This window comes from Pelmatolapia mariae, linkage group LG20 (assembly GCF_036321145.2).
Source record: "Pelmatolapia mariae isolate MD_Pm_ZW linkage group LG20, Pm_UMD_F_2, whole genome shotgun sequence".
In the NCBI taxonomy this organism is placed as follows: Eukaryota; Metazoa; Chordata; class Actinopteri; order Cichliformes; family Cichlidae; genus Pelmatolapia; species Pelmatolapia mariae.
In genome coordinates, this window is record NC_086244.1 from 9,757,735 (window position 1) to 9,784,022 (window position 26,288).

General features: G+C 39.5%; 1 protein-coding gene across 2 annotated transcripts; it reads left to right on the top strand.

Annotated features, from left to right (window-relative positions):
* Positions 1 to 12,621: 12,621 nt before the first annotated feature.
* Positions 12,622 to 25,938, top strand: pan2 (poly(A) specific ribonuclease subunit PAN2). 2 transcript variants are annotated; one of them, XM_063464676.1, is made up of 26 exons: positions 12,622 to 12,722; positions 13,421 to 13,726; positions 13,810 to 13,979; positions 14,258 to 14,378; positions 14,490 to 14,567; positions 14,654 to 14,924; positions 15,807 to 16,152; positions 17,198 to 17,294; positions 17,463 to 17,582; positions 17,715 to 17,834; positions 17,932 to 18,060; positions 18,210 to 18,409; positions 19,104 to 19,252; positions 19,566 to 19,672; positions 19,765 to 19,863; positions 19,966 to 20,048; positions 20,563 to 20,707; positions 22,004 to 22,141; positions 22,234 to 22,293; positions 22,398 to 22,488; positions 22,564 to 22,721; positions 23,966 to 24,109; positions 24,185 to 24,364; positions 24,480 to 24,573; positions 25,241 to 25,444; positions 25,561 to 25,938. In XM_063464676.1, the coding sequence occupies exons 2-26, from the start codon at positions 13,439 to 13,441 to the stop codon at positions 25,593 to 25,595; spliced, it is 3,627 nt and encodes a 1,208-aa protein (XP_063320746.1). In that variant the 5' UTR covers positions 12,622 to 12,722; positions 13,421 to 13,438; the 3' UTR covers positions 25,596 to 25,938. The 2 variants fall into 2 exon arrangements, with proteins under 2 accessions (XP_063320746.1, XP_063320747.1); XM_063464677.1 differs by having other exon boundaries at positions 25,241 to 25,432.
* The last annotated feature ends 350 nt before the right edge of the window (positions 25,939 to 26,288 follow it).

A 26,288-nucleotide genomic window follows, 5' to 3' on the forward strand; every position in this document is an offset into this window, starting at 1 on the left:
ACAGCGGTGCTGGCTTGAATACTGAAGCCAGAGCTAAGGTGACCAGATGTCCTTCTTTAAGTGTCCCACATTTGGATGACCATGCACTTTTCTTTTTCTAAAGTCTGGCTTCCACCCAATGGTTGTGAAGGGAAGGATTTTTATTAAGATAAGATAAGATAAGATAAGATAAGATAACCTTTATTAGTCCCACGTGTGGGAAATTTGTTTTGTTACAGCAGTGGACAGTGCAAAGTTGTGTAGACAAAATTAGAGAAAAAACACTGGAATAATATATCTATGAGATACTGTACACAATAGAATAGAATAAAATAAAAATAAAATACTATGTACAATCGAATAAAATAGAATACAAATGCTATATACAATAGAGTATAATACAACGATGCCAGAAAAGAGTATTGCACTTAGTGTTATTGCTATTGCACATGTGTGGATGTGTGTGTTTGATCAGTTGGAGTCTTTGTTGTGGAGTCTGACAGCAGTGGGGAGGAAAGACCTGCGAAATCTCTCCGTCCCACATCGTGGGTGCCGCAGTCTCCCACTGAAGGAGCTGCTCAGTGCTGTCAGAGTCTCCTGCATGGGGTGGGAGATGTTGTCCAGCAGGGATGACAGCTTAGCCACCATTCTCCTGTCACTCACCACCTCCACTGGGTCCAGAGGGCATCCTAGAACAGAGCTGGCCCTTCGGATCAGCCTGTTCAGTCTCTTCCTGTCCCCAGCAGAGATGCTGCCGCCCCAGCAGACCACACCGTAAGAGATAGCTGAGGCCACCGCAGAGTCATAGAAGGTCTTCAGGAGTGGGCCCTTCACTACAAAAGACCTGAGTCTCCGCAGCAGCTACAGCCTGCTCTGCCCTTTCCGGTAGAGGGCGTCTGAATTATGAGACCAGTCAAGTTTATTGTTCAGATGAACGCCAAGGTACCTGTAGCTGTCCACAGTCTCAATGTCCATACCTTGGATGTTCAGTGGTTGCAGTGGGGGATGTTTGTGCCTGCGGAAGTCTACCACCAGCTCCTTGGTTTTACTAGTGTTGATCTGGAGGTAGTTCTGCTGGCACCAGTTCACAAAGCCTTGTGTCAGTTCTCTGTACTCTTTGTCGTCCCCATCAGTGATGAGGCCAACTATTGCAGAGTCGTCAGAGAACTTCTGCAGGAAGCACTGGGTGGAGTTGTGGGAGAAGTCTGTAGTGTAGATGGTGAAGAGGAACGGTGCCAGAACCGTTCCCTGTCCGACACACAGCCCTGGATTCTCACATACTGTAGTCGGTCAGTGAGGTAGTCCAAAATCCATGCTGTGAGGTGATGGTCCACTCCAGAGTTCTCCAGCTTGCCCTTCAGGACCGTGGGAAGAATGGTGTTAAAGGCACTGGAGAAATCAAAGAACATGATTCTCACAGTGCTCCCAGCGGTCTCCAGGTGAGAGAGGGAACGATGCATGAGGTGAATGACGGCATTTCCGCTCCAATGCCAGGCTGGTAGGCAAACTGAAGTGGGTCCAGTGATGAGCTCACCAGGACCAGCCGCTCCAGGGTCTTCAACAGGTGGGATGTCAGAGCCACCGGCCTATAGCTGTTGAGGTCCTTGGGGCATGAAGTCTTTGGCACTGGTACGACACAGGAGGTTTTCCAGAGCTGTGGGACTCTCCCCAGCCTCAGGTTGAAGAAGTGCTCCATCACCCCACACAGTTGGTCTGCGCAGGACCTGACGACCCTTGAGCTGATGCCATCTGGACCCACAGCTTGCAGTAAAATGAAGGTTAGCCTCTCTAATGCTAAGCCCATCAGTGAAAATTACAAGTCAACAGAAAGTCACAAACTTGGCAGATTTTGTTGAATATGATGGAAAGCACTGAAAAGAAAATGAAGCACCAAGAAATATACTGAGAAATAGAGGTTTTGTCATTTTCTGCTAGAATTATTTTTCAGTTTCACACAGAGGGGGGAAATGTTTGTTTCATAATTGGCCAAATTGTCAGATATGGCTCCATACCTCCTCCAAGGTATGTCAGTCTGTGCATGCATCCTTACTGAATCCCAGTGACTTTTATCATTTGAGACCACAAAAAAAACCCCTCAGTTTTCTTTTATTCTTATTGTATTAACATAGTAAAAAGAGTAGGAAAGGTCAACACAGTGAAATATAATATGTATCTGACTACCTCCCAGCACTTTTAATGTGTCTGAGTTTGTCCAAGTCAAACACCATATTTAGGACAGGCAGACCCCCCCCCCCCTCCAAGAAAAAAAACAAAAACAAACTACTACTACTTATATTTACAGGTGGCCACATCATGTTCTCTGCTGCAATGTGTGGCCAGACTGTTTACATATATGCTAACAATTACCACTTGGAGATTTTCTGTTTTGGTTGCAGTGTTGATCTCCTTCTGACTCACTACATCACTGCACTCAAACCACTTCCCCCTTCCAACTCAGTCTTGGCTTTCCCTTGCCTACTGGCCATCCCTAGTCATTTTCCCTTACTCTTCGCAAAAATAATTTTGACCTATGCCCTGTCTCTCACTTGGTGTCTGCACCTGAGTTCACCTGGTTATTGTCCCTCTAACAGTAAAAGGGGGGGGAAAGGAAGTAGTGCTGGAGGATTCTGAGGATATTGTTTCCCGGTAGCATGTGCATGTTGTTAAATAAATAAATAAATTAATAAAAAGAGAAGTGATGTCATTGCTATTGACCACAAGGTTACCGTACACTATGTTCTGGTGAATTTAAGCGTCACACATTTCACACAATTAAACAAGAAGCACTCTGAGAGCACAAAAATCTGCCAACACAGGTCACTTTCTGGGCAGTATTTACTTTTATAGTAGTAAAAGAATTATTGTATTATGGACATATTCATTTTATTTTCTTTGTTCTTTTTACATATACTTTAAGGAGTTTGTAGTGCAGTAAAAAGAAACACAGTAGAAGCTTTTGTTATTTGCTCTGTTGAAACCTATTTTATATACCTGACATAATTTTGAGTATATTTATTTGTTAGTTTTGTGGATATAGTAAATGTGTAGCATTAATTTTATTGTTTAGTAAAATTTGCTTACATTTTTAGTAAATATCAGGTGAATAAAGTTTTTGATCACAAATTCATTTTGTTTGTTTTTTTTAAATATATGTGTATATATTGGCAAAAAAAGTCTTAGAATGTATTTTGTTTTCAAATCTTTGACAAATAAATTAAATAAATTAAGCTGACCTTGAAATTCTCAGTGAATGTAAGCCAAATTGAATGGATTGTTAATAAGACCCCACTCTCCAAAGGTTGATTCTGTTCATCTGGACGTAGCGTTTTCAGTGGGAGAAACGTTTCGTCACTCATCCAAGTGACTTCTTCAGTCTCAGCTGACTGCAGGTTTCCCCAATCTTAAGAAGAGTACATTCGCATAATGACTGAAACCAGTTCACTGAAGGAACAATGGGCTGGGAGGTCAGTTCCTTCATCATGATTATGCAAATTCTCATGACCATTGATCAACAACCACTGATCAAAGACCACTGATCAATGGCCATGATTACCATTCACAGAGAGTTGGGGAATGGCTTTCCCTTTTCACGTTTCACATCAGTCATTATGCAAATCTACTGTTTATAAGATTGGGGAAACCTGCAGTCAGCTGGGAATGAAGATGTCACTTGGATGAGTGACGAAACGTTTCTCCCACTGAAAACGCTACGTCCAGATGAACAGAATTAACCTTTGGAGATTTACTTACCTGGATGATTGAGAATGCATCAAGAAGACCCCACTCTACACCCCTACAAAGTTTTATCAGAATTCATTGAGAACTTTTCAAACTAGTTTAGAAAAGAAGGAAGGAATAACCGATGCTCACTCAGACACTACCAAAAAACATAACCTCCTTGGCATAGGTAATTATATTTAAGCCAATTTTATTCTTATTTAACGCAACCAGCTGTTTTCAAAGGTGGGAGTGATTAAATGGGTCTGAATATCACTATGGACAAAAAACACATCTTTTATAATGGTTATGAGCTGATACCCTCAGGAAAAAGGTACAGGGTACCAAATCACATTTTCTATAGTGCCATTATCAATCAAATTATTGAATGGCAATGGGTGGTTGCATGTGGTAATGAGGATTTGTATGTGTCTGATCTCTTAGATAACATGTTTGCCTCATTTGACCAAGGTGAATTTCTCCCAAGGGAGACAATAAAGGCTAGTTGAGTTTAAATAAATAAATAAAGACTGTACAGTATGTTCCAGTATGGTCAAACATCTTTACACAGCCATCTAGTTTTGTTTGGGGTATTTTTTAATAGCAGTAATTCTATTAATTAACTTGAGCTGTCCTTTCCAAAGGTGAGAAGGAATAACTGCTCAGTCAACATAAATCAGGGAGACTGAAAATCTTCAGTTTCTGCAAAATAACAGACTCAAACAGTTGCTGTTTTGATACTGCTGCGCAAAAGAAAAAAAGAAAAAACAAAATACCAAAACATTTTGAGTCACATTGGCAGCTCTTCAATCCAGACTGAAATTTTTAACATTTACATTTTAGATTTTTATCATAAAGCAATGGACTTAGGGGGAGAGAAGACACGAGTTAATAATATGCATGATGAATGCGGGGAAAAGGAAAGAAATGCTCAGTGCATCACTGGAAGTTCCCCAGTTCTAACTGTAAGCTTTATCAAAAGGAAAAGCTTGAATCCTGATCTTAAAAGCATGTGATTACATCTGATTGCCATGAGTATATTGTGTCGTATTCGGTGATCTTTTCATTTTGCAATCTAATTGGTTCAAGGTTTTTTTTAAAGGAAATAATTATGACCTAATCCCTTCAATACACCGCCCACGATTTTTTTTAAATTATCATAACCGTAATTAGAAAATCTCTCGAGTCGTAATCATAACATTTTTGAACTTCCTGATTGCATCACAAATCTTCTGTAGAGTAAACAGCCGTGCAGGCACGTCACGTCACGTCACGTCACATCTCATACAATAAACCATGCAGGTGATTTAAAAAAAAAAAAAAAAGTAACACTGATCCTACCCACAGACATCAAAAGCACCCATTGCTGATTAGTGTAGCACCTTAAATGCTGTATGTGGGTTCACATCTGTTATTTTTCTTTGTGCATTAGATTTGACCTGATTACTTGTAGAGCATTTTTCAGTTTTTGCAAATGTGCTCAATAGGTAAATAATTTCCTCATGTGCTCTGAGAGCCAGGAAAATAAGTTGTGCTCTCCAGCAGTGGATGGAAACCGTAAAGTATGGAGTTTCTAACTCGCAAAGAGTGCAGGTGGGTGGGACACGAGGGAGGCGGAATAATTTCAGGATATCAAATCACTCACAGTAGGAGAGACACTTCCTTGTTGAGCAGCCTAGTGCCTTTACACTCACTGGCCTCATTACTACTTCCTCTTCCCCTTAAAACGTGTCACCTTCTCGCTCTCTTTTCCCCTTTCTTTGAATTACCGCTGTTCATGCGTTGCATCATCTGACGGCAAACAAACAGGTCTGAGCAGAGGCGTTGACTGGGAGGAAATATGCAGGAAGTAGTGCAGCAGGAATGTTTTAGGAAAGCACAGCTTCCTTTTAGCACCATAACATTATTATTCAAAATTATTCAATGAAAAGAGGGATACCTCAGCGCAGGTAACTTCATAAATTTCCTGAATGAGTAATCATTTCTTTATTGTGATCGTTTGGGCAAAAAGAACAATCGCCATAGGATAAATAATAATAATAAAAAAAAATATAAATAAATTTAAGGCTCAAAACACGTTATCATGCGTAGCAGTTTTTATTATTATAATAAATATTGTATTCAATTTGAATGAAAAATACAGTGGTGAATACAAAAAGTATTCATTGATTATTATGAATAAAAACAATAAATACAATAAATAAAAATTTTAATAAATATATCAAACCTTTCGGAAAGATCATTAAAATCGATAAATTATTAACTACAGAAAACTGCACTACAATTTGCGATCACTGTGATCAATTTAAAAGATGCTCAATACATTGAGTATTTAAAATACTGTGAGGTTCTACATGCATTTCTGAGTCGTTCCGTCTGTGTGGTGAGCCGGATCTCCAACTGAAAGGACGCGAGCGGTGAAGATGGAGAAGGAGAAGAGTCTGTCCAGAATGTAGTGACACAGATACGGCTTCTCCCACTCCCGAATTGCTACTTCACTGACGGGTAGATCCTGCAGAATCAGAACGATCAGTAAGTATGCTGTATTAGTGCTGTTGTCTAAAGCAAATAATTGAGATTGCGTTGACCAAACTTACCTTCTCTGCTCCCCAGTCTCCCTTCGAATCAGCGCACTTCGTCGCGTCAGTGTGCAGCTTATTTATCACTGGCACCACCTGACTGGCAAGCTCTGAGCAGCTTTCAAATTCAGAAATCCTGCTCACCAGAGTTCTGTAACGGTCAAGGACTTTGATCATCTTCCCAAAGCATGGCTAAGGACGAAGAATAGACAAAAAGGAGTAGAAATCACACCTAATCAGATAACATATCGTATTTTGAAGTCACAGATTTATGTCAATATCAGTTCAATTAAATTCATGTCACAGTTTATAATTCTTATAGGTGATATTACCAGAGATTTCTGTTTGAGGGTCCCAGGATCACACATGTCTTTCGATTCCATCCACACAAGTAAGGTGCTAAATGGCATCTCTTCATTCGTAACTAATCCCTTTCGTGCCTGCAGAACATTCGGAAACGGTCGGTATGAGCACATCGTGGTACAATGTAATGTATCTCTTGTGAGAAAACCTTTCATACTTTAAAACTAGACTTTTTAAATGTGTTTATTGCTTTGGCATCGTCTAAGCGTGCATTTGAGTGAGCAAAACATATTCCAAATGCGCAGTAAAAAGTTTGTTTTCCCCTCCACTAACGGTTAAAAAGGAGAAATTAAGAAATTGCTTGAAAAAAATTAAACAACTCACCTCCAGCGATACATTTCTAGCAATTTTATTAAGTTCCAGCGAACTGGTCTGTACGTCAACGCAGGAGTCTTGATGCCCGGCTGGAGCAGCAGATGTGGTCGAAAAAATAAAAAAAACCAGACCAGCAAAAGTAAAAGCGTGATGCTTCATGGTGCTTTGTAGTTAGTTGCCTCCTGCTGTGAGATTCTCTCTGTGAGAGAGGTGCTGTGTCCTTAAATATCGTCTGTTAAAAAGAACGCGCCCCTGGGTGTGATTTGAGAATGAGAGAGCGACGATGCTTTTAACTTGTGTGACTCAATGCAGGGTTTCCCAAGGGCTTCCCTCTCAGGTGTGAGCCAATTAACTACGCAACAGGAAGACAGGAAACGCATTAGGTAATTCAGGTAGAATTCATTGGAATAATGCAAAACTCCGATCATAACAATGATATTCGTCGGCTTGCAAAATCCACGTCTTTCCCTTTTTTAATTATTGAGTTGCTCTAATCACACATCATATGAAATTAGTCAGCGCCACCACAGTTTCACGCGTTACTGTTTGTGATAAGGCTACAAGCGAAAAAAGGCCAACTCGCTTAAACATTTTCTAATCAAAGTTTCACATCTGGGCACAGTCATGTTGTTACCCTCAAAGGGAAAACTGCATTCACCGGTCACTTAACTGGGGACACCTCGCTCGTACCAGCCTTGTGCCTGCTGAAAGTGATTTGCGATTTTGTTGTTTCTAATGCCTTTGCTCATGTTAATAAATGCCATGTATATATGGTAAATATATATGTTATATATAAAATAAAGAAATTACCTGTTTTGCAAGTTTAGCTATTTGTGACTGCGTTGTTGTACAATACCTACTTTGTAGGTTTATAATCAACCAAGCCTTTTTGGGCACATAAAATATCTTTATATGAATTTCATATTGCCGCCCTCTTGGCAGGATCTCTCTTGAAAGAAGTATTTTAACATCAATTACACTTTTTACCAGATAAATAAAAAAATATGTAAAACTAACTGGATGGTGATAGGAATGTTCTTTTTGATTAAAAATGGCTTGATATCATTCATGAGAGATGTGTTTGGCATTTGTTTTTACAGGTTATAGGACAACAACAAGTCATTTCCAATTTTTATTTTTATTTGCAGACTGTCACTCTTTGGCACAAGACCTGGTTGAGCCCCCCTTTTTGTGCCTTAAGCACAGTCTTAATTCTTCATGTCATATAAACATCAAGATGAAGGTGACATTTATCAGAGATTGTGGTTCATATCGGCATGATAGCATCAAATAGTTGTTGCAGATTTTGCGGCTGCTTAACCACGATGTGATTCTCCACCAGATCCCGAATCTCGACTGAGATATGGTGACTGTGGAGGCCATTTGAGTACAGTGAACTCACTGTCATGTTTCAGATAAGGCTGCTGCCCTCAGCTATCAGAAGATGGGTACACTGTGGACACGGTTAGCAAAAATACTCGGGTCGGCAGGCTGTGGGCTTTAAACGATGACGCTAAAGAGCCCAAGATGTCCCGCGCCGTATACAATACAATGAAAGAAAGACAAAAGAAAAAATCCAGGCTAGCAACAATGTTATTCAGTCTTACAATGTTCATGTCTTCCCCTTTATGGGTCGCTTTAATCGTGTAATATCAAATCATTCACAATGACCACATTTTTCACTTATTATGTGCGAAAGATTACAAGGAAAAAGACACCAACTAAAGTCTTTCTAATCAAAGTTTCACATCTGGCGAGGAAGTGAGAGTAACCTTTGTATTTCAGGACGATAACGAGGCGAGTTCTTATTGGGCAAACTTTCCGTTTGTGTCCACGATCTGCCCCTCTTCACTACCAGAGAAAAACCAAATCGTCTGTTTTTTCTGAGAAAGAAAAAGTTCAGGGAAGACATAAGATATACACTTCCTTTATCTTTCCCATTTCTGTTCAACATTATTGCGAAAACGCAGGGGCGCACAAACTCTAATGATTTGGTCCTGCTATTGCATTTACTGACCATCTATGTGTTTATTTGTCAGTTAAAAAGCTTTGGTAAGAGACTTTATTTCAGATTAGCAGAAAAATGCATTAAGCTCCTACCTTTGTCAAATAGCTCATCCTCAGCTGATAGGATAAACGCATATATGGAGTTTTTATCCAATCAAGAAAGATTAACACGACAGAGGATCCGAAAATTGCGGGTCAACCATCCCTTTCACACACTCTCTGTTGCTTTGATGTTCCTACTGCTATGGGAGATTTCCCCGTGAACAACGTCAACATACGCTGCTATGTAAACCCCTGGATCACGTACAGTCCCACTTCTGTGTGTCCTAGTTGTTGCTTGGATTAATCACATCCAACTTGTGGCTGCGCAGTTAAACCACGCGATGCTAGGCACTCACTGTGACACGACCAGGGGAAGAATATGAACTGAAACCAAGCTGATTAATCTTATGATATAGGAGAAATAAACAAGCGTGTATTGGTGTAATCAAGGCGGCCGTTATCATCATCATCATCATCATTATTATTATTTTTTAACCTAATCTCACTTTTAACTCTAGGGGGAGGGAGAGGACATGCCAGAAAAGGTTTGAGAACCACTCAAAAATACGGCAAAGACATGACCAATAAAAGCATAAACGTTATAGCTCCTCACTTAAGGCTTGTGAGAAAACCATATTATGCACATAATTCTTATCACACTTTGTCCAGGAATAAAAGTCCAGAAAAAGCTCCTGCTCAGGTCGTTTATGGTCGGTTTGTGCTATTATCAAATGGTGCAGTCCTCTTTATCTTTCTGCTTTGTTATTTTCATCAGCAGCGAACAATTACTTTTATCATCCACACGTGAAATATTTCGTTTAGAAATAATCTGTATGCCAATAATTATTTATTAGAAAATATTGGAACACATCCGGTAGGTGCATGTGTTTTACCAAGGCAGCAATCCAAGATTTAAATATATTTACTTTAATATGATATTTTAAAAAAAAGAAAAAAAAAGAAAAAAAGAAAATTGGAGGGAGTTCTTGCATTTCACAGAGTTTGGAAGTGATGGATCATAAACTCCTACTTCCACAGTTTATCGACACATGCAGGTGAAACACCACGGATCCTTTCTGTAAAAAAGAAGAGCCATCATGGTTCCATCATAGCGTGGAATGCCCGTTTCTATTAACTGCCACATTTTATTATTTCTGCGCAATTCATTTTAATATATTCACTTTAATGTGATACAAATACATATTTATTTAAATATATAATTTCTTTTAATACTCCACGTTGATTTCTGATCGACTTCAATCTTCTATTTCTGTGATGGCAAGCTCCACACCTCACCACTAGTTGCTTCGCTTTAGTTTACTTTGCAGTCACTACTTTAAATATATTTTACTTATTGTCCAATATATTGTTTCTTTATTAAATATATTTTTTTCCATCACACCTTCCAATGTTTATATGGAGTGCACACATATCAACACTGCAAGGTCAAAGTTCTGTTTTATGGTATATTAATCCATCTTTCTTTGTCTGAGTTACCTGGGGGTTCTGTTTCTCCTTCCCGGTTGGCAAAAGGTGTGGCAAAGGGCTGGGGGATCTGAAGTACTGCTGACAGCCTCATTGGACTAAACCACATGCTTCATTGCCTCGGGGGTGTTTGGAGTTTGTTTAATTGATTTGTGTTAATTGGATATATGGCAGCTACTTTGTTTTCCCCTTGTCTTTCATATGATTTAGCTAAGCCAGTAAGTCCCCTCGCGTCATTTCAGGAGGCCAGTTTTTCTTATGTTTGTTTGAGATTTTGTTAGTGGTTATTTTGAGTTTAGTTTATTGAGTTGACCTCTTTTATTGGTCTGCCTATTTAAGTTTTTGGCTTTGTCAATTATTTTTCATATTTTTGGATCAATAAAATCAAATTTTTGAATTAAACACCTGTGTCCTCTATGCCTTATGGCTTGGTCCCTGACAAGCAGTATAAGAAATAAGAACTTTTGAGGCACAAGTAGTTGAGTAATCACCTCAGTTACCCTACAAAGAGACAGGATTTATGTTTTTTTTAAATAAATGATTGCTTTTCCGTGGACACGAATTATCACTTTTTTCCCTACGTCTTTTGTGTCACTGAACAGGCTTTGTGACTAAGAACGCGGGGTAGCGTCACCATGATAACCAGGAAAACAAAGATTTAAAACTTGGGAATTTGTTGAATTTTAATATTCTCTAAGCCCAAGGTAGCATAGTTTTTAATTCCTAAATATAAGCAAGCGACATATTTTTAATTCATTGCGTAGTTGAATTGATACAAGCCATGTGTGAACATATGTGTATGAGTCTAAATCCACCGCCTCCAACCTCATCATATGGAATTTTTGACATCATTTGGAAAATATTATTTTTATGTCGATGGACACAGATAAGAGTGGATTGATGAAAAGTCACTCATATTGGGGGAAAAGGTCGTGATTATTTCCCGAAGTGCGCTGAATGGCTGGCCATCAGTGAAGTGCTAAAGAATTATTTTAAACTAATCTTTAAATTGAAGAAAATCGTGTTATAAACTCTGCTTTTTATGTTAGAAACAGCCTATGTTTAATAGTAAGGTTACATATATTTTACTGAATATAATTTACACATTTATCCTAGCTGTAGATGAAGAAATACCATATTTTGAATTATTATTATTAGCTGTTTTTAAAATTGGTTGAACCACTGCAAATTTGATTTGACATAGCAAACGATAATTGAAACTATCAGGATGAGTAATCACTGGTAAAGCCCAACGAAAAACAACCAAAACATGATGTTAACACTTTCATTGACTTCAATATGTTCATATTTCCAGAAATGCCTTATGCAATACAGCTACTGGCTTTGACTGGCTTTGTTTGTTCATGTTTGTTCATGACCTTATGATATAAAATTAGCCTGAATTGTCATCACACCTATGATGGCATGGAAATTTGAGTATAGAGAAAAAATAAAGTTTTAATTGTCACCTTTCTGATGATGAAATAAACACTGCGTAATTTTAAAATTTCCCTTGAACTCTGGCATACCTTCTGACTGGAGCGTTTTCGCAGTTACCATAGTGAGGCAGTCGCCAGTCCTTTACAGGCCTAACCCAACATTCACAGCTATGAGAAATTTAGAATCAATCAATTAGTCTAAACCCGCTAATTGGATGTCTTATCATCGTGGGAAGAAGCCGGAGTACCCTCAAAGAAAACACGCAAGCACGGGGAGACCACGCAAACTCTACATAAAAGGAACCCGAACTGAGTCGAACTCAGGACCTCACAAACACACACGGGAGTTCACGGTGCCTTCACGTATCATGCGGCGCTAGGGTTAGAGACCTAGCCATACAAAGAGAATAATTGATGTTAGTATTACATTAATATATATATTTTTTAGCGCTGTCAAGTTAGCTGTCAAGATAACTGAGATGTTTGAAAACAACTCCAAAAGGACCTATAAATCTCATGTGCTTGTGTTTTTGTCAGTGAAAAACATAAACTATGAACTATGATTAATAAGATAATTTACTGTTTTACTGAATGAATAGTTAATCAACTTAAAGACTGAATGAATAAGCCTACTGTATTTTCAAGATGAAATGTGCGTCTGGCATAACAACGGAAGCCTACGCTCCAGCGCGGTTCCTAAACGCACCAGAGGTGCCCCGGAAACGTTTTCCAGTGTCCGTATGTTTGTTGTTGTGAATGAAGTGTGAGCATGGACACCTTTGCAGTTCAGGCTTAGGTAGGTGATGACCTTAAATCGGTATATTTTTAAGTTTAAGAAATGGGTGGGCCTGTTTAGTATTACAGGTGTCGTACAGTTTAGCATAAACAATTTAGGTTAGCCACAACGCTGCTAACATTAGCTAATTTAGATAAAGGACACAAACAGCGTTCAAACACGGCTAAATTAGACACTACTCTTGTGTGTGAGTTATTTTATTTTACTTTTTAGATTATCTGCCCTATGTACGTTTTAGAAATGGATACCAGAGAATTGTCTTTCGGTTTTTTCCCCCTGTTAGCTTACAAACGCGAACTCTAAAGCTACGTCAAAGCTAGCATCAAAGCTGCAGGATGTTTTTGCAGATTCTCAGTCATCCAGGTCATTGTAGTCTTTAGCGCCTGCGTTTAGGAATACTTAACAACTTCTTAGGTTTTTTAAGATGTTTCACCTCTCATCCGAATTCCTTCTCCACCTCTAAAAGTATGATGGGATATTAAGTCAAAGAAACAACCTCAGATTTTAACCAAAAAGAAACAAAACAAGACTACCGTCTTGGAAAAGGAAAAACTCGAAAGAACCTTCTCCAAGCCTAACATCCTAACATTAGAGCACTTCAGACCCAGCAACAAAAAGACAAAGACAAACTGGTTCCAATCCAACACCTTAACATGACCCCGGTGTCACTATTAACATGTGTTGGCGTTTCTCTTTAGGTTGATTTAACTGAATCCATGATGAACTTTGACGGTCTCGACCCTGGGATGGGTGAATACTCAGCCAGCCTTCATGGAACTCTAGATGCAGGCCTGGAACCCTCCATGGACCCACACCTAAACCCAAACCTACTCCAGGGTGTGGAGCTAAACCCAGAGGGACTGGCTGTGACCGTCCCGGAGCCTGTACACCTGATGGAGGGGATCTTTTCTGAGCTGCACAGTGTAGTTTCAGAAGTTGGCATCCCTGTCACTGCAACACATTTTGACCTGCAGGAGGAAATGCTCTGGATGGGAAACCACAGAGTGAGACCCAGAATTATATTGGAGGACAGATCGTTTCGTCAGCCGTTACACTTTGTAATATTCCTTTTTTGTGTTCTTTTAAGGGTCATGTAACATCATTCTTTGGACCAACAATGGCACGCTACTCTTCTTTCCAAGTGCACGCAACCGATGACATCCGACATATTCAGAGTTTGGAAACAGGCGTGCTGTTCCTTTCTAAATGCAACCTGAGATGTTACACTCGTGGAGGTCTCGTCATGTTTGATTATCCGTAAGTGTTACTCTTACATTGATTGTTGATATGTTGCACAATGTTGGTGAGAAATTAGAGAAAATACAGCATTAAGTGTCCTGGTGAAGTTTTCTGCAAAAATACAGAAGAAACACTGTCAGTAGACATTATTGTGAATCCTACCTATCTTAAATAGGGATGTGTTTTTCCTTTATGTCACCTGTCTGTTTTTGTGCTCATATTGATTGTTTATGACATGGAGCTGTGAAAATATTTTTACGGTTATGGAATTAATGGCCATTTTTGGTGCTTTGCAGGATGGAGGAAGGAGCTGATATGCACAGCCTCCTCATGACTGATAACAACACGCTGCTCATGGGTGGATTGCAAAACTATGTGGCTGAAGTTGACCTGAATACAGTCCAAGAAACTCAAAAAGTAAGACATCAGGCTTGCATTTATCAAGCCTGGTATAAGCATAGACCACTGGCACAACATAGCACTTCACAGCGAGTGTCTGACTGTCTGCTGTTTTGGTTGTCCTTCCAGTTCACAGTGGAGGTACCTGGAGTGGCAATAATGCGTCAGACCAATCGTTTCTTCTTCTGTGGACACACTTCTGGCAAAGTAAGTCTCATATGATTATATCCGTTTTGAAAAAATATATTTGTTTGTTTTACATGACTCTCACATTTACCCTCCATTCAAAACAGGTGACCCTTCGTGACTTGCGTACCTTTAAGACGGAGCATGAGTTTGATGCATTTTCTGGCAGCTTGTCAGACTTTGATGTTCACGGAAACCTTCTGGCTGCATGTGGATTCTCCAGCCGAGGCCTGAATGGGTTGGCATGTGACCGTTTCCTCATGGTGTATGACCTCCGCATGATGCGTGCTGTAACCCCCCTTCAGGTGCATGTGGATCCCCTCTTCTTGCGCTTCATTCCTACCTACACGTCACGGCTTGCAATCATCTCACAGACAGGTATGAACTAAAGAGTCTAGTCAACTTTAGAGTTCTTTAGTCTGATTGCTTGTTAGTTTCCTTGGTTTGTTTGGTCAACATAAGTGAAATACCAAGAAGAATTAAATTTCGACATTACAGTCAAATGTATTTTTTTCTCTTTGTAACTATGGTATCATAAGTGAAAAGGGTTTGAGTCTTTTTCCCACCTGGAGTATGTTGTCCAGGTCTTAGTGCTATAGAAGAGTGTGCTCATGACACAAGCAATGTACACAATTATTTTCATTTTAATGCTGTCTCAAATTTGTACAGTGAGGCCAGCAAGAGCTGTTGTGGCATTCCTGATGTGTTTGTTCCTCTTTCCAGCTGTTGCACAGGACCTCATGCAATGACTGCAGTTTTCTGGTCTTGTATGGTTTTAAGAGCTAAAGCAGAACACTTTGATGATAGGAGTCATCATTCAGTTTGATATATTATCATTAGGAAAGTCAATAACAAAACTGACATCTGATAAGTAGTTTACCGCAGTCTCTTATGCTTCCAAAAACTGGTACATGTAGCGGGGCAACATGATGGTGTGGGGGTTAGCGCTAGTCCTGGGTATGAATCCGCCTTCTGGCCAGAGTTTGCATTCTCTGTGGCTCCCTCCTGCAGTTCAAAGACATGCAGTTAGTGGGATTAGGTTATCTGGTGATTCTCAGTTGACCATAGGTGTGAATGTGAGTGCAAATGGTTGTCTGTCTTTCTGTGTTGGCCCTGCAACAGTCCGACAGCCTGTCGCCCTATGGTAGCTGGAATATGCTCCAGCCCCCCCGCCTCGTGATCCTGAATTGAAAGTGCAAGAGAATGGATGGATGGTACATTTAGCTTCGCTATAACCGCCTGCCTTCTCTCTTTTTCCAGGTCAGTGCCAGTTCTGTGAGCCCACCGGCCTTGCCAACATGGCAGATATTTTTCACGTCAACACAGTGGGCCAGTTGCTCATGAGTTTTGACGTGTCAGCAAGCAAACAAGCCTTAGCCTTTGGGGATTCAGGGGGATGTGTGCACCTTTGGTCCGATGCTCCAGAAGTTTCATTCAACGACTACTCACGGGAGACGGAATTTGCCCTGCCCTGCCTCGTGGACACACTGCCTCAGCTGGACTGGAATCACGACCTGCTGCCCCTCTCTCTGATCCCCATGCCGCTGACGAGCACTGAGCCTCTGCTGTCAGACTGGCCCACTGCCCTGGCTACACCCAGCCCCAGGTAACACAATTATTAACAGTATATACAAAACTGTTGTACTTAACTTAAAAACTAAAATTAAAAACAAATAAGTCACCAAAAACTGAACTGAAACACACACTCTGGAAAGTAACTTGGATAGAAAACCAAACTGTTTTTGTCTTTAAAAGTTCATCAGGGTCACTATAGTTTATCTCAAACGAACTCCACATTACAGTGTCACACTTCTCAAAATACAAAGAAATGCATCAAAGGCAGAAAGTGGTTCCAAAAAATACACTATTGCCAAGACTTTAAGTTCCCAGCTGTTTTAGGAATTTATTTAGCCTCAGTGGAAAATTAAACTATAGGTTTATGACGTGTTTTTAAGAAATTTACATTTTCAGCAGGAACCTGTGGGCTCGGGGCTGGATGCCACAGACAGAATAAGGAAGTTGGAAAGAATTGAGAGACAGAGTAAAGCATTGTTGACTTCAGTTTTTTAAGGATTGTTTTTCTTTACAAAAAAAAGAAGAAAAAAAAGAAGTTTTTAAACAGTGTGGAGAAATATCAAACATTTTCAAGCTTTTCTGAATTTATATGGTAAACCCAAACCAGGAAAGAGAAGCAGGATCAATGGAGATGTACGATCTCATGCATGACATAACTGTTCATACCATAAACATGTTACTTGACAATCTGGAGTGGTTAATTTCTCTTCTCTGCAGTCATAGTTGATGACATTACCTATGGAAATGATGACTTCTGTATTTGAAGTCATATATTACACACTTTATGTGAAGGGACAGAGACCCGCCATATTTTACGACACTAATTAAAATATGTAAACTATGGCTTGAAATTGGTAGGATTTTTTTTTCGTGTCCAGATTTTGTAAAGTTTATGATGCAGTTGGTATTTTTTTTTAAATGAATATATTAATTTAGTCCTGTTTCATTATTAAAGACACTTCAGAATGAGAAGCATGGCTTGTAGCTGCCCCTTCCCCCTTTTCCGCTTAACTGCTTTACAATCTAAAACATGTCTTTTTTTTTTTTAATTTTTAAATGTTTATTTTTTTAAACAGACGAGCCCCTCCGGTGGACCCAGAAATCCTCCGCACTATGAAAACTGTTGGCTTCATTGGTTACGCAGCAAATCCTCGTACCCGCCCCAGGAACCAGGCATGTGAAGAACTTGGTTATGCTAATCTAAATTGGAAAAAAAGATTTTAAATTGTCCTTCTTCACAAAATCCTAACAATTTTTTTCTATTTTAAGGCTGAAAACCTGTTAAACACATGGTTTTCAACATAATTTAACTTTTTTTTTTGGTCCCTGTTTTGGTTTCAGGTTCCTTATAAAATTAAAGATGTGGAGCCTGATTATGATAATTACAACCAGGTCCCTGAGTCACCAATAGGACGTGATGAAGAGCCACATCTTTACATGGTGCCCAAAAAGTATAGAAAGGTTGGACTTTATTTCATTCTCGTACTCATATAGAGATGAGATTTATCTTTGAGGTATCACAGTCTATAATGTTTTGCTGTAAATTTAGATTTCCAAAACACATGATGAAGATGTGTTTGTTGTCTGCTTCAGGTCACAATTAAATACTCTAAACTTGGATTGGAGGACTTTGACTTCAAACATTACAACAGGACCTTGTTTGCTGGCCTGGAGCCACACATTCCCAATGCCTACTGTAACTGCATGATCCAGGTAAGAGACTGAAGATTTACAGTGTGTTTGGTAAAAATTTACTTTTTATATGAGACATCATCAAGAGTTGCTCTCTGGTTTTTTATTGATGTCTTAGGTGTTATATTTCCTGGAGCCGATTCGGTGTCTTGTTCAGAATCATTTGTGCCAGAAAGAGTTTTGTTTGGCCTGTGAGCTCGGCTTCCTCTTTCGCATGTTAGATTTGTCACGAGGAGATCCATGTCAGGTAAGTTTTTTCCATTCATTTCTCTGAAATAACGATTCAGCCTCTTGGGAAATACAGAACCCTTAAATTGAATCCTCATTTCTTTGCAACTGGACAATAATTTATTATGTAGCTTTCCCAAAGTACCATCTCCTATCATCTTCCTCAAGGCCAGTAACTTCCTCAGAGCGTTTCGAACCATCCCTGAAGCCTCGGCGTTGGGCCTGATCCTCTCAGACTCGGACGAGCAAACGGGGAAGGCTAGGCTTGGTCGCTTAATCCAAAGTTGGAATCGTTTCATCCTCACCCAGCTTCACCAGGAGACACAGGAGCAGGAGGGTCCGCAAGCCTACAGAGGTGCTAGCAGCAGGTATAATACATCAGTCTGGATGTGTTCTAGGCTGAAAATAATTTCACGTAAAGGTGAAAATAAGCACAAAGGTTAGCGCTGCTTAGAGAAAGAGTCCTGGGTCTGTGGGTTTCCTCGGGAGCTGGTGTTTCTCCCATCCTTAACATGGTTACTTTACTATTCCCGTCACTGCGCCCTTGGCCAAAGCACACACATATGGGTGTTGTGCCTGGGGACCAATGCTTAGAAATGGTTCAGTTGTTATGTTGTCATTATCCTTTGAGAAATTCTCTTTCTGTGTGTGGTGATTGTTCGATAAATACAACCACATCAAAAAAGGCATCACAATTAAAGACATAATTACATAATCTAACAATGAAGTGAAAGTAACATTACAAAGCACCTCACATCACCTGGATTTATTTAACAGTGTTACGTGAGACTGTATAAAAGATCAGACGGGTACCCTGACAGGAACTTGTACCTCTGTTGAGAGAAAGTGAATCATTTGCAGGATTCCTTACTCTTTCCCCACCGCTAGTCACTCACAGAGCAAAAACTGCTCTGTGAGTCTAGTAAGCCCTGCAGTCTTACAGAACATATTTCCAGTCTTATTAAGTTTGTTTATAAAAGTAGAAACCATTTTTTCCGTACAGGGATCTATAAAAGATAACATCTGCGTAACAAATGTGACTGCTCTGTGTTTGTGTTGCAGTTCTCTGGGCTCCTCTGGTGAGTCTGTCATTGGAAAGCTGTTTGGTTGTGAAGTTGAGAACAGTAGTTTGTGTCGCTGTGGCAAAGAAACGGTCCGCTCCTCCCTCACGCTGCTCTTCACCATGCATTACCCCGAGCAGAACGCTCAAGGTCAGTTTGAGAGCACTGAGGTGTGCATTTCACACTCATAATATCTCCTCTTTCTTACATGTGTATATATATCATCTGCTTATTTAAAAATAATAATAATAAGAATGATAATTTTATCTTATCAGTTTCCAATATCTGTTTTTTTTTTATCTTCCTCTGTATATCCTTTTCCAGAGCTACTATATTTTATTGTTCTGTATTTGTAGCTTTAAATATTTGAATGTCCTCCATTACATATGGGTAGTTTTAATGTTGAGTGAGCAGTAGGCTATATCTGTTACCAGTATATTCATTTGACTCTGATATTTTTCAGAAAAAACAATAAAGGAGTATGACTTTGCTGAGATCCTGAAGAAAAGCATCTGCCTGGAGCAGAGCACTCAGGCATGGTGTGAAAACTGTGAGAAGTATCAGCCCACAGTGAGTTACAGCTTTTATTCACTCATATTTTTAATGCATAACAGATTGTTAGCCATGCTGCAGAGTGATAGTGTGTTTGTGTTACACTGTAGGTGCAGACACGGAACATTCGATGTCTCCCAGATGTTTTGGTGATAAACTGTGAGGTGAACAGTGCCAAAGAGGCCGAATTCTGGAAGGTTCAGGCCGAGGTAAGGGACATTGATTCTGTCATTAAAAAAAAAAGAAAAAAAGAAGACCTTCTTGGTTTTAATTAACTTGTTATTAATTACATGAATGTTTTTTTTTTATAGTATGCTTTCAATAAAGCCAAGCAGAAAGAGGAACCAGCAAAACCTAAAGAACCACCTCCCATGCCCACTGAGTGGTGCTTAGAGTAAGTAGAGTAAGACCCCTTTTCATTTCAAAGAAATAGTCACACACAGACACACACACACAGCTGTACATTGGAAGGAGCACTTTGAGAAGCCTTAGGGGTGTCAAACATAAGGTTTGGAGGCCTTAGTCAGGCCAGAATCAGCTTGACAAAGACTCCAATTTGGCCTGGTAGACAACTTTGGAAAAATGAAGGAGGGCATAAATTATTGGACTTTTAACTGTATTTGTTGTGTTATAGCTTTTCCTCCCGATAAAGACCTCCCCCTGTGTCCATTCATACTACACCAATGTAGTGAGGATTGGATAAACAATTAAATGACAGAAAAGTTTCCGTTGGAAAAAAAGAAACATCAAATATGGGACAGTCTTTTGGCACTGAGCTATCAGATCTTCTTCTGTAATTTCTACATTGATCATGTAGAAAAACTGAGATGTGCTGTTGAAATTGCACTTCTTTATCTTATATTGTGATTAAATATGTTGTTGAACTTTACACTTTAAACTTTGTGCAGTGGGGAGGAGATTTGCGGTATGGAGGGCATCACCTTTGACACTCGCACAGAGGATCTGCGGCACATCTGGATCCCCGCCACTCTCAAGATGTCCATCAGCAAAAGTCAAGGACTGGAGATCAGCAGGTGGTCTGAGACCGAGGAGGTGAGGCCTTTAGAGCTTCTTGAGCTAACAACAATTTGAAATAATTTCAGTCTTTAATTTTCCTCCCTGTCCACTCACTGCAGTATCTCTGAGCAGTAAATCTGCTGGCCACACTTAGACATTGTTATATTGATCAATTTTAATTTTATATGACATTTGCTGCACTTTTTTCCCCATTACATTTAATAAGTCATCTTTATTCTTTCTTTGTTAAATTTATATCTCTTATTTTGTTTTACTGTATACACACACTTTATTATATTATATATTATGTAACTTTTTATATAGCTTTTTACAACCCCTGACAAACTGGCACCTTATTGTGGAGAGAGGGATTTGCACATCCCTTTGATCCAGGGATCTGTTTCATCTTCCAAGGCTAACTGCTATCAGGGCAGGGATAAGAGACTAAGAGAGATGTAGTAAATCCCCATTGCCAGGCACTGAGTGGGGCAAAACCTGTAAACAGATCTGCCCCTCTATGGACCCACCACATGCAGGGAGAGATGCTGGGCTCAGGTGCAGTGTGACCTGGTTGTCAAGAAAAGACAGGGGCTTGGATATGTTGACTCGAAGCATCACTGTCTGTTCATTGGGATGTGGAATGTTCCCTCACTGGTGTGGAAGGAACCTGAATTAGTGTAGATGTAGCTGGGGTGGGTATCTGCTTTGGGAAGTTCAGAATAGCATCCCTTTTTTTGGTTCTGCGGGCTTCATCTGAGTGAGACTGTTAGCATTTACTGGTGTGGTTTGCAGCCAAGTGGGAAACAGCTGGTATAAGCACCTCCAAGTCACCTATGGTTATTACCAAAAGAGTTAGTTGAGGTGAATGGGTCTACTCCGGGATGTCTCAGAAACCATTGAAAACATTATATATCTCATCTGGCCTGCTCTCCCATCTGGGAACTTCAGGAGTAACTGGACAGTATTAGTTGGGAAAATGTCTGGAATACCCTGCTGCCATATTATTATTTTTTATATATAGCATTTAACTATATTTTATTTCAATTTTTAGATCATTTTAAACCATTATTGTCTTTAACTTTTAGATCTCTAACCCCTGTATTTATTTTACTTCACTTTTTTCTGTTCATCTGTGCTCCTTTCTGTTTTTTTTTTGTTTTTTTTTTAATTTACTAGTCCATTTCAGTTTATCAGATTAGAGTTTGAGTTACTGAGATATTCTATTTTAACGGTTATTTATCGTAAATTGGGCGTACTGTTTTGGCTGCTGTAACAGCATGTGGTTAAAAAAAAAAGTTTATCTTCTCTTTATCGTACTTTATCTGTTACTAGTTAAGTGCTGCTGAAGAGGCGGAGGGAGCTTCTCTGTATGACTTGGTGGTCACGGTGCCGCACATCCTGGATGCTCGCACGGGTGGTAATCTGGTTGCACACATTAAAGTGGGTGAGACCTACCATCAAAGAAAAGAGGTGCGTTAGTCTTAGATAAGAAATTACAGTCTGAGATAAAGTCACTTTGAAAAGTTACATTTTTAACATTTAAAATGATTGTATTATTTCAGGGAGTCACACACCAGCAGTGGTACCTTTTCAATGACTTCCTCATTGAACCGATTGATAAAGTAAGGATTTTACTGCTTATTTATTTTTGCTAATGTAAATGTGTGCAGTCATCTAAATCTATTTATTATTTTATCTATCTATTTATTGTTTTTTTTGTTTTCAGACTGAGGCTGCACAGTTTGATGTGAGTTGGAAAGTGCCAGCCATTCTGTATTACGCTAAGAGAAACTACCACACCAAATACGACCTCCGCAGTAAGTTTCAGCACAATAAATCTGAAGGTTTTCTTTTTATTGATCTAACTGCTCATGCTTTGCTGTTTGCCTCAGTTAAAAATCCCATAGATGCTAGCGTGCTGCTCACAGAGGCGTCACTAGCTCGGAAGCAGAGGAAGACACATGCCACTTTTATCCCTCTCATGGTCAGTGAGATGCCGCAGGCTGGTGATCTGGTGGGGCTGGACGCTGAGTTTGTAACACTCAATCAGGTAACTCTAACCACAATACCACTGTGTGAATACATTACCCTGTAAAACACTTGTAACCACATTAATCGGATTGTCGTTGCTTGCTTTACCGTATTAAAAGATCCTTCCTCTTCATTCCGCATACTTCTGCTTTGTGTGGCTTTGAATTTTTTTTCTGATTTTGGATGAATTTAATTCAAAACCCATTCAAGTTTTATCCACCCACTCCACTACAACATTCCCCACCTTAAAGGAGAACTATTCTAACCATAATGCACTGGTGTTAACTTGAAACTGAAAATAATATAGTTGTGTGGGATTTCAAAGCAGTGAAATTGCCAGATATTTGTCACATTGTTTTGCGGTTAGTGTAAACACTTTGATAATAAAGAGGAATCCATGGGATTAAACCACTTCTGCTTTTCCTGTAGCAGTGTGACTTCAAAGCGCAATGTACTCTTTGAAGTTTTTGTTTGGAGTTGTTTACCTGTGAAAAGCTGACAATAAAGTCTTTTACTCAAATCTCCATGGCATGGAAATTTACAGCGAGCTGGAGACATCAGGCCCTTTTTAATCATGACATGATTATGATTTGTATCTTCTTATGTTAAACCAAATAACTAAAAGAAATAGCTTCCAGGTTGAAATCTATAACACTAAATATTAAGTATTACCTGTAGCTGATGACCTGGTTATGAGAAAAAAGTGTTACAGAAAGAATAGGATTAGAAATTAGTTCATCAGAGGGGCAGCTCAGTCACGACAAAGTTAGACAGGCAAGACTGAGGCGGTTTGGACATGTGCAGAGGAGGGATGGTGGATATATTGGACAAATTGGTGCTATTGGTCTGGTGGAAAAGAGGAAGACCACAGAGGTGGTTTATGGATGTAGTGAAGGAGGACATGCAGAGGGTTGGTGGGTGTTATGGGTAGGGTGAGATGGAGGTGACCCCTAAAGCCTGCCAATTGAAGAAGAAGGTGATAAAAAATATTATAGACATTTACAGGGAGCTCTCTGTCACAACAGACTGGTCATAATGGTTAACTCATGAAACTAATCCAGGTATCCAGTTAATAAGGTTAGTGATCTGTGCTCTCCTAGGTTAGACTGTGTTAAATGGAATGCTTTTTACCCCTAAGCTGTAAAAAGCTGATTTATTATCGTGAAAAGGTCCTGGGTTCGAGTCCACTGGCAACCTGGGGTCTTTCTAAAGTAATCTTGTTGTTATTAAACAAACTCAACTCTTTAATGTGTGCGTCTGCAGGAAGAAGCAGAGCTACGCAGTGATGGCACCAAATCAACCATTAAGCCCAGTCAGATGTCTGTGGCCAGGATCACCTGTGTGAGGGGTCAGGGGCCCAATGAGGGGGTCCCCTTCATCGATGACTACATCTCCACTCAGGAGCAGGTGAGAAGCTGCAGAGAGTATGAGTATATAATGTTTAAAGGATCCACCCGCTAACTTGTCAATTTGTTCTTCCAGGTGGTCGACTATTTGACACAATACTCTGGCATCAAACCTGGAGACCTGGATGCCAAAATATCCTCTAAGCATCTGACCACTCTGAAGTCAACCTACCTAAAGTTGCGCTTCCTCATTGACACAGGAGTTCGCTTTGTAGGTCACGGCCTACAGAAAGACTTTCGTGTCATCAACTTATTGGTATGTTGTTGTTGTAGTGTGTATAATTTAGAGCTCAGTAAAGTCAAATTCAGACACCTCACAACTCTTAGAGTGATTAGATGTGATTTTTAAGGTTTTTATTTTGTTTTTTAAGGTTCCAAAAGACCAAGTTGTCGATACTGTCCATCTCTTCCATTTGCCCCGCAAGAGGATGATTTCTCTCAGATTTCTTGCCTGGTATTTTCTCGGTAAGTCAAGATCAAAATATAGAGCTTATTGTAAGAACAAACAAATCAGAAAATGTACAAAAAACAAAGGTTAGTAGTTAACACATGGTGTAAGGGAGCAGCTGACAGTAGCATCTTCTACAGAAGCCCATGAGCCTTACCTGCCACTCACGTCTATATACAGCATTAAAGTCTTTTTGCATTCAAAGATCTTCAGACATACAGATGAATGCCTCAAAAAATAATCCTGTACTTTTTATTTAATTAAATTAACCAATTCAAATATGTGTGAGTTTTCCTTTAAATCTTGAAGTCTTAAACCAACCAATCAAAAAATAAATAAATAAATAAAATCACAACTTCCAACATACACGCAGTGTAAAAAAATCCCAGATGGTAGCAGATTACAGTACACTGATGATGTATGAGTTTCGTGGACCTTTCTGTCAAGGTTATAGACACATTTCAAGCTGAAACACTTAAAAATGTATAAACATAATCATTTTTTTTCACTCGTTATCAATAAATGTAATTCTTGACTTCAGCACCTGCACTTTAAATAAATTAGAGGATTTTTTGGATTTCCTGCACTAAAGGATCTGTTTAAATTCCTCATATTCACACTGAAATCTGAAGTTAACAGTTTACCTTAAGTCATTTCTGATCGGTTTCTTCTTGATGTCCACAGACCTCAACATCCAGGGGGAAACCCATGACAGCATAGAGGATGCGCGCACTGCCCTGCAGCTGTACAGGAAGTACCTGGAGCTGAGTCATGGCGGCGGGAATGATGAAGTGAGGAAGGTCCTCAAGGGACTCTATGAAAAAGGGCGCCAACTGGACTGGAAAGTCCCGGAATCGGACACAGGAGATGGTCAAGGTAGCCCAAAAAGTACGAGACTGCGCTGAAGTAGACGCAGACTGATTCTGATGTCGTGTGAGTTTAGATGACAGGGGTTAATGAGAGACATTGTGAATGGATTGAATGCACTCTCTTTCCTTCCACAGGTGCTGCTGTGTTTCCCTCTGTGATGGGGCTGTGAGCAACACCGTGACCGGGAGATTCTCATGCTTATTTTCTTCAGATGTGTCACATTTTATACTCGTTTGCTTTGTGTACAGTTTTCATGCCGGTCTGTCTACATCTGTAAACAGACTGAGTCAGTGACTGATCATTTTTAGTCATGAATAAATTTAGGTTTTTTAGGTCAAAGGTTTTCAGAAAAAATTGGTTTGTATTTTATCTTTTTGAAACATTAAATAAAAAAGATGTTTGTTGCTGTAAATGAATGCATCCTGAGCGTGTAAGATGCTTTTTTTAAATACCAGGAACTGGGAAATGTACATGAATACTTGTCAATCTTGATTAAAATCGAATAACCTAAACTCTGTGACTGTTCAGAGAAGTCTATTTACATCTAACAATGACTTTAGTTTGGTCTTTTTTCTATCCTTCTGTGAAATCTGCTATCATTGTTAATTTTCCAGGTAACTTCTGGAAAATAATTTAAATGATTTCTTACAAATCTCAATGCAGAACTATTTTTTCTTTTCCTGTTTTAGTACAGTTTGTTCTGCTAAAGTGTGAAAAAATGTATTCAAATGCAACTGTGACCAGAGAACATTTCTAAACACAATGGATCACTGAAGTAAGTTAATACCAATAAGCTAAAACTACATTACATCACTACTACATGAAGTACATCACATCTGGCCCCTCCAGCTTTTTGTCTGGA

Coding starts and splice junctions, on each gene's coding strand:
- pan2 (XM_063464676.1), top strand. CDS start 13,439: ATGATGAACTTTGACGGTCTCGACCCTGGGATGGGTGAATACTCAGCC. Junction 18,410..19,103: donor TACAGAGGTGCTAGCAGCAG/GTATAATACATC, acceptor TTTGTGTTGCAG/TTCTCTGGGCTCCTCTGGTG. Junction 20,049..20,562: donor CCCACTGAGTGGTGCTTAGA/GTAAGTAGAGTA, acceptor AACTTTGTGCAG/TGGGGAGGAGATTTGCGGTA.